General features: G+C 38.8%; 1 protein-coding gene across 2 annotated transcripts; it reads left to right on the top strand.

Moving 5' to 3' along the window:
- The first annotated feature begins 3,777 nt into the window (after nucleotides 1–3,777).
- On the top strand, nucleotides 3,778–15,985 carry LOC134741079 (uncharacterized). Of its 2 annotated transcripts, none has more exons than XM_063673856.1 (9): nucleotides 3,778–3,903; nucleotides 4,279–4,423; nucleotides 6,435–6,548; nucleotides 8,355–8,474; nucleotides 8,789–8,952; nucleotides 9,740–9,858; nucleotides 12,216–12,327; nucleotides 13,320–13,447; nucleotides 15,842–15,985. In XM_063673856.1, the coding sequence occupies exons 2-9, from the start codon at nucleotides 4,323–4,325 to the stop codon at nucleotides 15,953–15,955; spliced, it is 972 nt and encodes a 323-aa protein (XP_063529926.1). In that variant the 5' UTR covers nucleotides 3,778–3,903; nucleotides 4,279–4,322; the 3' UTR covers nucleotides 15,956–15,985. The 2 variants fall into 2 exon arrangements, with proteins under 2 accessions (XP_063529926.1, XP_063529917.1); XM_063673847.1 differs by having other exon boundaries at nucleotides 12,216–12,405.
- Nucleotides 15,986–16,379: the final 394 nt, after the last annotated feature.

Genomic DNA, 16,379 nt, shown 5'->3' with positions numbered 1-16,379 from the left:
CCCTGAATCTGCCTCGGAAGTCGATAGAAACTTGGCATGTTCGGATGGAGTCTTAAGTTCAAAGTAAGTCAGTTATAAGAAATAAATAAAAAAATGATTCGAAATAAATAATTGAATTGAATTGATTTGAAAAGCCAAGGTGCTATTGTCCAGCGACTTTTGAAAGTCTACCGCATCCTGGCGACTACAGATGCCAGGGTTCCAAATATTGTCAAAGAGCTAAATAAATACAGTAGGAAAAAGTTACATAATTATACCTACCCTTTAATTACATGACAAAATGTTGAATTGGCAACTATCACAGCCAGAGTATTGTAATTTACTTTTAAAATTTCTATTATTATTTTTACTAAATTGTCAATGAGTAGTATAAAATCCATCGCTTAAAAGATCACACTTTTCTATTGAAATACAAGCTTGTTTCCATACTTTTGGCCTGGGGTGTACGGCCCCCCAAAGTGAGTATCAGGATGGCGAGTATAATAGTATTACGGCCCGGCCACGACATCGCGCGGCGGCGGCAGCGGCGAGCGGCGGCCATAGGTGGGAACGAAAGGTCCGATTGCTGTGTCTCGCTCCAACCTATGGCCGCCGCTCGCCGCTGCCGCCGCCGCGCGATGTCGTGGCCGGGCCGTTACAGCGATGTTTGGTGAGTATCAGGATGGCGGGTGTACATCAACAAATGGAGCTGCGGTATACGTCAGGAGTTAGTGCTAGCAATGTGCCAAATGTGCGCCAAAATTGGAGCAATGTGCTCTTTAAACTCCAGAGATATTTAGATATAAATGACGTCCGCCAACCTGACGTCAGGTTGGCGGACTCATTTCCAGTTCTAGCTAATGGCTGCCTACTCAAGGGTGAAAGTACTGCCTACGGTTAGTGCTCGCAATGTGCTTCCACATGTATGAAGCACAATCAAATTCAGAGAGCGGTTAAAGAGTAATATGGAATTGAATAACTATAATTATATATATATAGACGCCTGCTTATTTGAAATAGCAATGATAAAGATATGATTTGTGATATCGCTATTTCAAATAAGCAGGCGTCTATATATATATATATATATATATATATATATATATATACTGACGTCAGGTTGGCGGACGTCATTTATATCTTAATATCTCTGGAGTTTAAAGAGCACATTGCTCCAATTTTGGCGCACATTTGGCACATTGCTAGCACTAACTCCTGACGTATACCGCAGCTCCATTTGTTGTTGTACACCCGCCATCCTGATACTCACGATGTTTGCTAGATGCATATAACCTGCGTTTCTGCGTGCTCCAACATGTGAGTGCAATAGATGCAATGTTCTGCCACCAGAGTGCAGCAGTAGCCCGTTAAGTAAACCATAGAGTAACTTATAGGTATACATACTGTGCCTTTAACAGTTTTTTGACAAGTTTTCAGAGATAATACGAGGGTTGATCCGTATGCACCACCCCTAACCCTCTTACAATGAAACTACATTAAAAAAATTTTTTTATTTTTCTACATAGTCTTTCTCAACACTAATACACTTATTCCATCGGTGCTCCAGCATTTCAATAGCCTCCTGAAAAAAAAATGTCCGACCTCTGAAAACCACTCCTTCACAACAGATATCATTCTCTTGATTGTCCAAAAAAAAATTTCCACGTAAAAATTCCTTTAATTTTGGGAATAGCCTGTAGTCGCTGGGGGTCAAGTCAGGCGAATACGGTGGGTGCTCCACCAATTCGAAGCCTGCTTGGTGTATGGCAGCCTTAGCGACACAGGACGTATGGACGGTAGCATTGTCTTGGTGGAAGAGTACGCCACTTGTCAACTTGCCCCGGCGTTTCTCTTTAATAGCTTCTCGCAATTTTAGAATTAAGTTTGCATAATAGGCCCCTGTAATAGTCTCTCCCTTTTTCAAATAGTCAGCCAGGATTATTCCTTGAGCATCCCAGAATACAGACAGCATAGCCTTTCCTGCAGACGATGCCACTTTAAATTTACGTGGTGGCGGAGAACCACTGTGTTTCCACTGCTTACTTTGAATTTTAGTTTCGGGATCATAGTGATGTACCCAAGACTTGTCCATGATTACGTATCTATGGAGAAAATTATCTTTATTAGCTTGATACATATCCAACAGACGCTGGCAAATCAATACTCTATGTCTTTTCTGATCAATGGTCAACATTCGTGGCACCCATCTTGCACTGATCTTGTTCATACCCAATTCTTTAGTAAGTATCTGTTGCACTACATGATATGACAAGCCAGTCTCTTCAACAATTTGCCTGATACGTATTCGCCGGTTTTGTAACACCATATCGTGAAATAAAACTATGAAAACGGATTATATCGCGTATATTGAATTTATAATACATCCCGACGTTTCGAACTCTTTACAGCGTCCGTGGTCAACGGGTGACTGAGGAAAAATTACAAAATGCAAAAATACCCACATACTAAAATAATGAACAATCATAGACTACAAACTTTAAGGCTGGTTGTACATGCAAAATCGGTTCATAAGGCTAGTTATACACTATAATTATTTTTCAAGTAAAGATATATATATATATACGCGATAAAAATAAACTATGCCGGCTCCAACCCTACACCACGGACCCGAGAAGATTTAATTCCCTCCTAAATTAATATTGGGATACCCTCCTACAATTTAGGAGGGAATTAAATCTTCTCGGGTCCGTGGTGTAGGGTTGGAGCCGGCATAGTTTATTTTTATCGCGTATATATATATATCTTTACTTGAAAAATAATTATAGTGTATAACTAGCCTTATGAACCGATTTTGCATGTACAACCAGCCTTAAAGTTTGTAGTCTATGATTGTTCATTATTTTAGTATGTGGGTATTTTTGCATTTTGTAATTTTTCCTCAGTCACCCGTTGACCACGGACGCTGTAAAGAGTTCGAAACGTCGGGATGTATTATAAATTCAATATACGCGATATAATCCGTTTTCATAGTTTTATTTCATGAGTAACTATCGCGGTAACCGAAGACAATACCATATCGTGAACTTTATTAATGTTTTCGTCTGGAGTGACCGTTACAGGTGGTCCACCGCCATGTTGGTTTTCACAACTTGATCTTCCGCACTTAAACTCTCGACACAAACGTTTTACTATGTAATAGGATACTGCACACTCCCCTACAGTTGCCACAATATCTTGATGGATTTGAGTTGGTGTAAAATATTTTTTTGTAGATATTTTACTACCGCCCTCTGCTCAACAAAATTCATTTTCATACAAAAAAACCACGACTCAACAATTACAGTAAGCTGTAGCTCAATAGTTCGACATTTAAAAATGTTTTTTTTAATAACCTCTAAATGTCTATTAACCTACAGCAAATAAAAGGTTTTAATAACCAAGTGACTACAAAGAGGTCAGGGGTGGTGCATACGGATCAACTATATATTATACTACTCTTTGGGATCAACCCTCGTAAAATATGACATTGATGCACCGAGGCGGTTTGTTTACAGAGAACCTACCGGGAAAAGCGAATCCGAAATTTCGATCGCTCAAATATGCAAAAGTGACAGACAGAGATGTTAGATAACGAAATTTCGATTTTCTTGTTTTGTGATAGACCCTCAGATTGTGGTAGTGGCGCCCCCTGCGCAGAGTTTCGCATAATATTCCCTATTGCCGTACCTTATGGACCGTAACAAATAAAAAAGTTTAAGGTTCATCAAACTTGACGCTGAAACAATACAATCAACACTGGCCGTATTTTGACGGAACTGTCAAACTTCAAGCAGACTGGCAGACACTTGACATCCGCATAAAATGGCTTGAGTGCTGTTTTATTCAATAACATTTATAAAAATGGATTTGTGCAAAATAAAAACATCCATGTCGTTTTCACCTCATCAAAACTCCTTCTAAAAGGTAAGCATCTATTTCGCTTGTGTACCTACGTCTACGCAATATTAGCGCCCACGTCAGTTTTACGATTTAGCCGGTAGTAACACCTATTGTTTATATTTGATGTAAGGTAGTCGTTTCTTTACCACTTGCACATAAAATATGCTTTATCGCTGACGTAAAAGTATTACATGCGCGAGACGTATTAGATCTTTCTGACCTATGGTACCAGCATGTGACTAGATTAATGCTGAAAATCGATGATGTGGTTAATATCACGGAAGTGAATGGAGACCATCCCATCAACTACAAGCAGCATGCTGCCCTCCACGCGCAGATTGATTTGCATCTTTATAAAGGAGTGGGGGTAATAGACGTGTTCCTATTATTTTTTGCCAGTACCACCACGACACCATATCGTAACGGATCTTCCGCCCAGTCGAATGGAGGGTGGGAGGAGGCAATTGCGTCTGCTGGGTCGACTACTGGGGAAACTGCGCAGCGGTAACAACACGTTTGAAAAACGGCTTTCTACTTCTAGCGGGTAAGGCCTAATGCCCCTTAAATTATCTAAGTGCTATTAAACAAAGGGTCTTAGGGTTACCGTGGGCAAGACCACCACTTGTGCTTTATTTCCACTAGTTACCACCAAGTTGTTACCAGTGGTAACTACTGGGATTTTTTTTCCCAGTAGTTACCAACTGGTAAAAGGTGAGATTTTTTTCCCCAGTAGTAAACAACAAAATTTAGAGTTCAAAGGCTTTAATAAGTAACTATAAGTCGATTAGTGTTTCAGTAAACTGCCTTAAAAGTGAACTAAAATATTAAAACAGTTTAACTGGTACAAGGCAAAAACTAAAAGAGTTAAGGATAAATTTAATTATCCATATAGATTTTTTTCATTATCTGTTCTTCAAGTGATTTTATTAATTAAATAGTTTATGTTTAGGCATTTTTGTTCACTTTTAAGGAAGTTTACTGAAACACTAAGCGACTTAAGTATAGTTATTTATTAAAGCCTCTATATTTTATAGTATACAATTTATATTGTTTTTATTACTATCGAACTCTTAACAAATCCCCCTTTTTACCAGTGGTAACTACTGGGAAAAAAATCCCAGTAGTTACCAGTGGTATAAGGTGGGGAAAAAAATCACAGTAGTTACCACTGGTAACAACTTGGTGGTAACTAGTGGGAATAACCTGCACGCTACACCAGCGCCCCTAGCGGCAAACTCACTCGCATTAACCCAACTGTAGGAACTACAGTTACTACAAGAGGTTGAGGTTTTACTACATTTGCCCCCGCTACCTATACCCGCTTTACACGGTAATAGGTATATAGGCAACGATCTGTTTTTCTAGACAAATCCACGGTGTTTAAAGGTTTATCGTACGAACATGAAGTTATGTGCTACGAGAGTTAAATTGTGGTTTTAATTGTGCCTACTGAGTACTAAAATAACAAACGTCAAACCATTATACCAACCGATAAATATTACTTACTCGTACCTCCGGGAAAAGGTCCCCCTAGAAATTCCCACATCTACAAGACCTGTGCTGCGCTACACTTCTACACCGGTACAAAATCCTTCGTCTACCTTACTGAAGCTGACCGTACGCTACGTATGTATACTTGGTCGTCAATCAAGAAACTAACGACTACTACCTACCTTCTTCATTCTCGCAAGAAAACGGGAATATAGACAGAATAACTACGTTGTGAAGTGAGTGCTACGGGTGTGTGTAACGGCGGTGTTCGACCAATATTGACAACGCACCTCGGGACTGTTTGTGTCACAGTCAAGAGAAAGGAACAACAAATCAATTAATCAGAACCAGAAGAAAATCAAATCCGTAGCTGAACTAATACGGAATCCCCAGAACTTCGCAGGAAGAAACACTAAGGCGAGAGCGGTTCTAATGATTTGATTAATATCCGAGATAACGTAAAAACGACGGGGCTATCCAGGTTTCTACAAAGGAGGGGAAAAGGGGAGGGTCATAATGCAGTCACCCACGCAGTCAGCCACACACCTCGTATTTATTACACACCAAGTATAGTATCTTTCTTCCCCATGCTGACTATACGATGCCTGTAGCCCTGTATTCGGGTCGGCTGAAAATCCCCCGTCTCCTACCATCCTGACTGCAAATCCTACACTCCAGTCCTATCTACTGGGTGCTTCGGTGTCTCGGGCAGGCAGCGGGTGCCTATGGCGGGGTGGCAGGGGTTGCTGCTTAATGAGTTGGTTTGGACGCGTACTTTGTTTGACTTAGCATCTGAGGCTTAGCCGGTGTGATGTGACGCTGACATAGTGCACCGACTCGCTGCCGCTTAGGCTGAATCACCAGAGTCATGCGAGCTCCCAGTGCTATCTTGCCTCAACTTCGCCTTCCCTTCGTAGTCTCTTCTTCCTGGTCCTTGCTGCAGGATCTGCTGGCTGGAGCTACCCCAAGTATCAGTATCAGTATAGGCAACGATCTGGTTTTCCAATCTCATTAAATAAAATACAGCTTAATGTTTACTGTGTCTATTACGTCCTTGGAAACAGGGTTATGTTCCCAAGTACCATCAGCAACAGCGAGAGCACGATGACCGACGACGAAGACGCAGTGCCCTCTGTTACGTCCTCACGGAAAACCCTTGGCGCTAAGATCGATTTGAGGTTAGAAAATATGTTTTCATTTTTCATGCTCTGAAAGGGGGTCATTGTTGTTCTAAAAGGTGTGCAGAAAATGATACGTGTCTGCACTAGATCATTTTACGTTCGAAGTACGATATTTTTTTTGTACGATAAGCAATTGAAATTTGAGTTTAAATGGATTCTTTATACAATTTCCATTCTGATATTTGACTCTCCATTCCATAAATAACGATACTTTTGCCTAAATTGTTAACTGAAAGTACCCTTAACCTTTTGGACACCAATGACGGAATATCGGCACCGCAGGTCCAACGCCAAAGACTGATTAATCCGTCACAGGTCACAACAAGAAGCGCTGGTGGCCTAGCGGTAAGAGCGTGCGACTTTCAATCCGGAGGTCGCGGGTTCAAACCCCGGCTTGTACCAATGAGTTTTTCGGAACTTATGTACGAAATATCATTTGATATTTACCAGTCGCTTTTCGGTGAAGGAAAACATCGTGAGGAAACCGGACTGATCCTAACAAGGCCTAGTTAGTTCCCCCTCTGGGTTGAAAGGTCAGATGGCAGTCGCTTTCGTAAAAACTAGTGCCTACGTCGATTCTTAGGATTAGTTGTCAAGCGGACCCCAGGCTCCCAGGAGCCGTGGTAAAATGCCGGGATAACGCGAGGAAGCAGCAGGTCACAGACCACAGAGCAACATAGACCTACGTGTATGTGCATAAAGTTCACTTTCAGTTTTGACAATTCGGTGACGTGGCGTCCGAGTGACAGCTTTTGTGTTTGACACGGCGTCGAAAAGGTTAAGAAATACTATAAAAATGTATACTTGGTCATGTTTTAAAAAAAACACATGCATGTTACTTTCCTCGTATTCGAAATGAAAAGTAGAGTGTTTAATTCGGGTGAAAGGCATCATTTCAGTCTCGGACTATTGGCGCTCGAACGCAGTGAGTTAAGTTGATTTACTATAATCTACTATTGGTGCTTCCGCATTGCAGTTATATAACTGCCACTGTAGAATCACCATTACAAAAGACAGTAAAGGAGAGATATTAAGAAAATACCGTCCTGTAGAGCTGCACACTTAACAATCTACTATATCAGATTGTTAACAAAGGGATGAAAGGCACTCATTTCTGCCGAAGCTGAAATGATGCCTTTCACCCGAGTTAAACACACTACTTTTCATTTCGAATACGAGAAAAGCAACATGCATGCATGCAAGTATACTTTTTAATAATAATAATAATATATTTATTGCTTTCACATTGGTAAAATTACAGATGTTCTTAATCGATAATGTATCACAACATGACACCCTGTAAGGGTATTGCAATTTTATCTATCTACTCTAAACTAATACTAATACATTTTTATAGTATTTCTTAAGGGTACTTTCAGTTAACAATTTAGGCAAAAGTATCGTTATTTATGGAATGGAGAGTCAAATATCAGAATGGAAATTGTATAACAAATCCATTTAAACTCAAATTTCAATTGCTTATCGTAAAAAAAATTCAAAAAATCGTACTTCGAACGTAAAATGTTCTAGTGCAGACACGTATCATTTTCTGCACACCTTTTAGAACAACAATAACTCTCTTTGAGAGCATGAGAAATGAAAAAGAATAATATTTGTTTAATCACTTCAATTATAGTCACAACCACTATTGAACAATCACTATTGGAAAACTGGAACTAAAGAACTAGATCAAATTTACAGTTAAATCAGTGTTTATAAAAAATGCGTTTAATCGATCTATATGTTTAATTTAGGTAGGTAATAGGTACTGGAGTATAATTGTAAAAATGATACTCTGTATAGATACAGCGGGCAATGCCTGACGCCGGAGCAACTACCCGAATTCTGCAACCAACTACACCATCTGGTCGAGGTGATAAGAAACATCCAGTCTTATGGGAAAATCACTGGTGAATATCCAAGGTCAGGCATATATCAATTTACTGGTCTATATAATATATCTTCCTATGTTTTAGGCGATAGACTAGGTACAGTACTTTTTTCCACTTCGTTCTATTTTGGACATAGTCTCCATCCACCCAACAGGCATTTAGATCTTTTCTGATAACATTAAGTCATAGTTGCCTTTCTATTATATTTACCTCTTTGATTAGGGCCAGGCAAATTTTCCAGACGTTTCATTTGATGCTAGGTATACTTCATGTTAAATAATCATGATAAATCTGCACTGAATACAATAGAAATTACCTTTCTATTGTTGTAACTAATGTGTTCAGTGAACTTGAGAAGCGTTTAGAAAAGGAGGCGCGCGAACTTGCCGCGCTGGCGGCGGAGGCGCGTAACGCACGCGACGTGGTGACGCGTACGCGCGCCCAGCGCCGCGCTGTTCGCGCACAGAAGAAGCAGCTCGTCGCGCACCTCACCAGCCTCAAGGAAACTGGTGAGTTAATTTTATTTTGAGTGTTTAAATGAGTCGCTTGTTGTGTTTGCGAAGGCGCTTAACACGCGTGACGCTTTGACCGGATGACGCGAATACGCGCCCTACGCTGCGTTAGCGGCTCATTGCGCATCTGGTCAGCCTCAAAGAGAACTGGTTGGTTTATCATGAGATTGTATGAGGGCAGCAATGGGATAACTAAATAGGCACTCGTGACTTTTTCCATGCAATTGTATACAAAATCGACTTTCAGAATTTACCGCTAAGTTGCAGTCGGGTAACAGTTTTTTGTGGAGTTTACTTTTTTAATTTAACAGACTTATCGAGCTTCAAAATGATGTGCAGAATATTCGAGTACATTGCCTGTTTACCAAATGGCAAGCGTAAAAAAATCCATAAATCGTTTTCCAGTACAAAATCGTTTCATTTTGTATAAACTAGTACATAAGGGTTTTTTTAATCGTTGCATAAAGTAAACTCGAGATTTTAAAGGATGTCTTTGGCAACAATTTTAGGCTCAATATATTTACCTTAATAACAATTCAATCCAACATGTAAGAGAGTCAATTGCCTGCGATCAAACAGTATGATTTTGAAATCTACTTAAATACTTTTGAGCGGTAGTGTAGATCGGCAAAAAGGAAAAAAGCTCATTGACATCGCGCGGCATATTGTCTGTAAATTTGATGGCCGCTGGAATCGATGGTGTGGTCAATATCGCGTAACTGATGGATGAGAACTGCGCCCGCACAGGATAGCAGAGAATAAATGTATGTACCTATTCTTATAGAAACACGCGAACTGGAGAATACCATTCGACTGGCGGACCGAAAATTTTATTTGAGTTGGGAAGCCCTCAAAGATTCTACCGACCCGACTGCCTTGGACCCTTTGTTGGAAGAAGTTAAGGTGGGTTCCGTTTGATAAGTTACCCTTTGATTTCTACCATATAGGAAGTACAATAATATATTATAGAGATGAAATGGGGGAGGCCAGATGAACGAACGAGATGCACTTATGGAACTTTCAGTAGGAGTAGCAGAGAAAGCGCTATTATTGTTTGTCCTTGTCACAGTCTCACATTTTTTATTCCCCACCGTAAATTTAGTATGGTTTATGGTGGGCAACAAATAACCCGACCAAATTACGTAGGTTGTTTCTGTAAAACAAAATTATTAAAAATGAATTATGTTTATATCAGTGACAACCCTACAAAGTCATTTACATGTCATTTACATTTTAAGTTGACACATGTCATGTCATGTTTACCATATCTACTTCAGGATTTAATGTAATTAATTATGTGAGGGGACCAGTTGGACCCCAACGCGAGTAAATTTCATTATTTTACATTTTTTCCGACGTTTCAGCCAGGTTGCACTAGCTTTGTGGTGTCGTGTGGTGGTGGTGGTGGTGCTTGAGTTTTGTGTGTAACTGTGTGTGTGGTGGGGGTGTGGTTATTACATTACATTAATTATGTGTACAAAACGCGAGAGTTTAAGGTGTTGTATTCCCTGACATGACATTAATTATGTCAGGGGATCAGCTGGACCCCAACGCGAGTAAATTTCATTATTTTAAATTTTTTCTGACGTTTCAGCCAGTTTGCACTAGCTGTGTGGTGTGGTGTGGTGTGGTGGTAGTGGTGGTGTTTGCGGTGTGGTGTGTAGCTGTGTATGTGGTGGGGGTGTGGTTATTACATTACATTAATTATGTGTACAAAACGCGAGAGTTTAAAGTGTTAAACCCTGACATGACATTAATTATTTCATTAATTATGTCAGGGGACCAGTTGGACCCCAACGCGAGTAAATTTCATTATTTTACCTTTTTTCCGACGTTTCAGTCAGGTTGTCATAGAATCTACTTGCTAATATGTGCCTCGTTTTTAGCATTAGAAAAAGACTAGGTACACGATTGTGACGTGTTTCTTTATTGATAAACACTTTTGAAAAATAAGTCACAGCAAATATACAAACAATTATAAATCATATATGTATAATCATTTACATTCTTTTGCTTTCATAGGTTGTTGTAGTTACTGGTTTTTAAAAAGCGCTTTTCAATAAAAAGACACGTCAAGATTGTTTATCTTTTTCTAATGATAAAAAAACGAACTATAGGGTTGAAACGTACAGATTTTTGCACTAATATTTAACAAACTGTATCTCAAAAACGGTTATTAACGTGATTAATAAGTGAAAAACAAAGTAGGTACGTACAAAGTCCCTCATTCTGTTCCACCGGATATATACTTACTAGGTCTATGATTTCTACCCTTTTAGATTAGGTATCGTAAACTTCCTCCGCAAATTATTGCCTAGCTTGAAAAAATAGCGATTCTCTACCATAAAGCTGTCTATAAATATTTAATTCTTAATAATAGGAGAAGGGTGGCCATCATTTGTGATGTAAGATACTCATATTTAGGTATATTCTGGCTGAAGAGTGTCGTGTTTCGGCGGTTCCGGGGCAAACTGCCGAATCCGACACAAGACCAGACGATTCAACCCAGCCACGCCGTTTTGTCGCCTAAATAGGTAGTGTTTTAGTTTTAAGTTTATACAATGCATATACAAATGTATAATAATATGAGTCTGTAAGGTATTTGTAATACGGGCCTTGTTGCCTTAATTAAATTTTAAATAAAATAAATAAATATTTATTTACAAGAGCGATTTACAGTGTTAATACGAATTAAACTTGTTATTTAAATCAGGGACCGAATACCGGTATATTTTTCATACAAATGACCGGTTCATCATCATTTATCATCATATTCTATTTCGATATCACGGTTGTTTATGTATATTTTTGCACTTAATTTAGCTAATCTGATCAATCATTATCCTTGCCTAATTACTATTTTATAATATCAAAGAAATATGTATTGTAAATGCTATGAGATATTTTGATTTTTAGTTATACCGGTAACGATTTAAAGTAATTTAACAAATAACCGTAGTCATGTTTGTAACAATGTTAAAATAGACGAGGCGCTTGGACGTTAGCTTTATCTAGATCAGTGATCGACGAAAATGTCCACTTGTGCAAATGTGCGCAGGGGTCCGTGCGACAGCTGTTTGGTAGAGAATCACTGTTTTGAGCAAATTTCCTATGGAAATTTTGAAATTAGTACTTGATATTTTTAATCAGTCACCAAATGAGGTAAGATATTGCTGCGTAAAATCAATGTTGTGAAAATTAAAGAATTAATGTGTTCACCGAACAATCTGTTTAAATACATGTAACTTCCTTGTTTACAGACCAAACAAATAGCTTTGGATAACCTGGTGCGTCTGATAGAGTGCCGGCGTTCGTCCCTAACTCGAAGCGCCTCACCGCCTACGCTGTTCGCAGGAGCCGATAAGTCAGATGGTTCGTACAGAAAACCCACTGGCCTAATACCGACACGCGACCAGGCGAGACCAGCTCCTTCAATGGAAGCGACCGACGGTTCGTACAGAAGGCTTACTAGAAGCCTATCAAAGTTTACGCGATTATTGTGCCGATGGGTACGAAGTACCTACCGACCGGAGCTCATGAGAAGAATTATCATTCTTAAACAGTAAAATGGCGAAGGTTCAAAGCCCACATCAGCCATATACTTACCTGCTTATATAAATTCGAAGACAGAAATGTTTATACGACGAGTCACCGCAATATTACCTAATAACAATAACTTCGTTCTACGTAAGTATTTACTAAGATATACACTACCGCTCAAAAGTATTTAGGCACCCGCAATTTTCACCATACAATTGTATACAAAAATTATTTTCAAAATCATACTGTTCGATCGCAGGCAAATGCTTACATTTAATTTTTTATTTAGTTAAATATATTGAGCCTCAAATTGTTGCCAAAGACATCTTTTAAAATTTCGAGTTTACTTTGTGCAACGATTTAAAAAACCCTTATGACGATTTTGTACTTGAAAACGATTTATGGATTTTTTTACGCTTGCCATTTGGTAAATAGGCAATGTACACGAATATTCTGCACATCATTTTGAAGCTCGATATGTCTGTTAAATATAATAAAAAAACTGCACAAAAAACTGTTACCCGAGTGCGACTTGGCGGTATAATTCTGAAAGTCGATTTTGTATACAATTGTATGGAAAAAAGTACGAGTACCTAAATGGTTATGAGCGGTAGTGTACCTACCTACTTACATATCTTCTTAACTATTGTATAAGTAAACTTGTTATATACCTAATATATTATGATATCTAACCATTATGTGTTTTCAGAGACGATTTCATAAGCTGTATGAACCACTAACAACAAACTGATTTCTCTGAGCGATTTAGATTCACTTTATTTATTGCGGAAATGTGACTAGTTATTTTTAATTTTTATGAATAGACCAGTCGAGTGCCGCAGGCAAGAAGCGTTTCGACGGTTCCAAACGGGCCTTCAAAAGAAAGCGGGCGCGCGAGCCGCGTTCGGTGCCTCTCTCGGGCGAGCCTAGCAGACATGAGCCGCAGCAACAGGTAAAATATAACCAAATGTCTTTTTCGAGAACCTTTTTGGTTGACTTACCTACTACCGCCTGCAAACGCCGGTCGCTATATTTTTTCACCACACCAGCTGGTAAAGGCTCTCTTGATTGTTCAAAAACTGATAAGCGAGTTGCATTTTATTCACATGTGAGGCAGTTTGCTGGTAGAATTGAATTTTAAATGATGATTTTGAATGGTAAATATATAATAACATTCATTTTGAATCGATTTGCTCTGATTTTGTTTGATATTTTACAGTTAGTATTTTCCTTGTGTTGGACGTTGGTGTGGTGAAAAACCCTCGCAACGCTCAAGATTTAATTTATCGAACCACTCGCTACGCTCGTGGTTCAATTTTAGAATCTTTCGCTTGCTCGGGTATCAATATTAGCACGACAGGTTAAGCAACAACTTTGCCCCCTTGTAAAAAATAACTAGGTACTTATTTCTGTTAAAACTGACTTATGTTTACTACTTTCTTTTTTAATTTATTTAGAACACAAACAGTCATAATAAACATTTAACATATGTTGTACACAATGTACAAAAACTGAGAAGTGATACAAACAGACCTGGAGGTTCATTAAACACAATATTAATAAAATAAAAAGGTAGGTAAGAACAACGTAATAGTAGTTTAAGAATATATAACTAAGCATACAATCAAGGAACAATGAAAACGGGCCACGCTGTGTAGTAATTGCCACACAAACAGACCCATCCCCAAAGCCCCGTCGTAATGTTAAGAATACAGTTAAGAATTACTAATAGAGTTTACGTCTTACTAGCATTTTTAGACTAAACAAGGAATTATCAAAAGTATCAATACCGAACAAATATCTGGGGGCACGGCAATGCCCCCGCCAAGTCGAGCAAAACAAAGAGGCACGGCCGTACCATCCTTTTCTCGAAGCCACTCAGGCCATTTTCAACGTTCTATAATTTTGTGATAGTTTAAGCTAGAACCCTGAATTTTCAGTAACGTATTGAGCATAACATGATTTAGATATATTCTCAAATACATGTAATTTTAACATGTAGTTTAAGAATTATTGCATGACAAAGTTCCTTAGTTTTGTCACTGACACACTCACTCACGATCATCATAATTCTAAGGCACTTCTAGCAGACCCACAAGCACCAAATTTGAAACTTAATTAGTTTTTAGCGTATTAAGCCAATAAAAACTTAAAAATACTGCAATATCAGCCACGTTTTAGAGATTTAATACCTGCACAAGTAAGTTTGTAATCCTATATAAATATATGCGATAACAAAGTTACGTTTGCAGTTCCTACAATTAGTAGGTTAAGTATAAGGTACGTTACGTTGTACGATATGCGTATGAATGAAGATGTGTATACATAGTATGAGTATGGTATGGGTATGAGTATACGAAAAGAAGGACTGCCTACAAAAAGAGATGAGATCCCATCAAAAACATTACTATGTAAAAAGATGCAAGTCTCGCAACGCAATTCTTCTACTACAAAAAAGTTTTGAGATGTAATGTGTTTCACATTGTCTAAGTCATTGTATGTATTAAAAATAAAGATATCTAATATTGATACGATTTTAACACCCCCTGGCACTGACTAAAATACCGACTTGGTTTCACATTGCATCTCAAAACTTTTTTGTAGTAGAAGAATTGCGTTGCGAGACTTGCATCTTTTTACATACCTATATAATGTTTTTGATGGGATTTATTATAGAAACGGGGACTCGTCTGAAAAAGATATGTCTTCTTGTGAGAAAAGCTCACATGGAATAAATATCTAGGTCGTAAGGGGAGACGGGGACAACCAAACTTTTTGAATATCAATAAAATATGGTTAATGTTATTTTGCAACAATTATTTATTATTTTTAGGGTTCCGTACTTCAAAAGGAAAAAAACGGAACCCTTATAGGATCACTTTGTTGTCCGTCCGTCCGTCTGTCAAGACCCCTTTATCTCGGGAACGCGTGGAGGTATCGAGTTGAAATTAGAACCATGTACTCAGGTCTACAGCCCCTCGGAGCTGTGAAAAAATCACTTACAAGTTAACGTAAAAAAAATACGGCCGCTTAAGCCGCAAAAAACGTATATTTCGACACTCAAGGGAATCCAGATTTATGGGGTAAGTAATATCGTCTTACACTACAAGTACAGGGAAAAATCTAAAAACTATGTAAAATATAAAATTAAAAAAGTTAAAAGGAATAGTCGGAATGTCTACTCCACAAACCAGGCGCCTTAGACTCCGTGAAAATACCTAGAAATTCCGGTAGGGTGCGTAAAACCATAGTGGAGGGGCGTTTTTAAGGATTGGTAGAACTTTCGCTTATTGTCCATAGTTCAATGCAAAGATATCACCTAAATGTTAACACATTTTGTTTCCAGGATTCTGAGAGCACCCGCTACAGTGTGGGCAGCGCCGCGGCGGTGGCGCTGCCGCCCGTCGAACTGCCTTCCCGCGGAAGCTACCGGGATATTATCTTCTTCACGGTCAACTGATAAGAATCTTGAATAAAACAGTTAAATGTCTTCCTATGCCTAATTATTTTAAAATAACCTCAATCACGCTATTTGGAATATCGGCTTCACCGAAGCTGAAACGTACTACTTTGCTACCTAATCTAGGTAAACAGCATTGCACCAGACACCAGACGCATCGCTGATCACTTTTATAGTAGGTATATACTGTCGATGGCCCCAGGAGACGCCTAACAGCAATAAGGAAATGGCAGTAGGTATGGGAAATGCAACAACCAGGCAGAAGGAGATGTATCTCCCACATGGTTTCGTAGTTTTTGTTTCCTTTAGATACCTGTCAGCTAGACTTATATTGACCGGGATCATTCAAAACTCTACCTGTCAGCTGTCAGCTTTTACTGAAGTAAATACCTACCAGCCAATTGAAAGCATTTTTATATTAGGT

The sequence above is a fragment of the Cydia strobilella genome, chromosome 1 (assembly GCF_947568885.1).
Source record: "Cydia strobilella chromosome 1, ilCydStro3.1, whole genome shotgun sequence".
In the NCBI taxonomy this organism is placed as follows: Eukaryota; Metazoa; Arthropoda; class Insecta; order Lepidoptera; family Tortricidae; genus Cydia; species Cydia strobilella.
Note: the sequence above shows the minus strand (reverse complement) of the source record. Positions and strands in the feature narration are given on the sequence as shown.

Bases quoted from the DNA above. Each gene is read 5' to 3' on its own strand.
- LOC134741079 (XM_063673847.1), top strand. From the start codon at position 4,323: ATGGAGGGTGGGAGGAGGCAATTGCGTCTGCTGGGTCGACTACTGGGG. The intron at 12,406-13,319 runs GTTCGTACAGAA...TTTTATGAATAG, and splicing joins TTCAATGGAAGCGACCGACG to ACCAGTCGAGTGCCGCAGGC. The intron at 13,448-15,841 runs GTAAAATATAAC...TTTTGTTTCCAG, and splicing joins GACATGAGCCGCAGCAACAG to GATTCTGAGAGCACCCGCTA.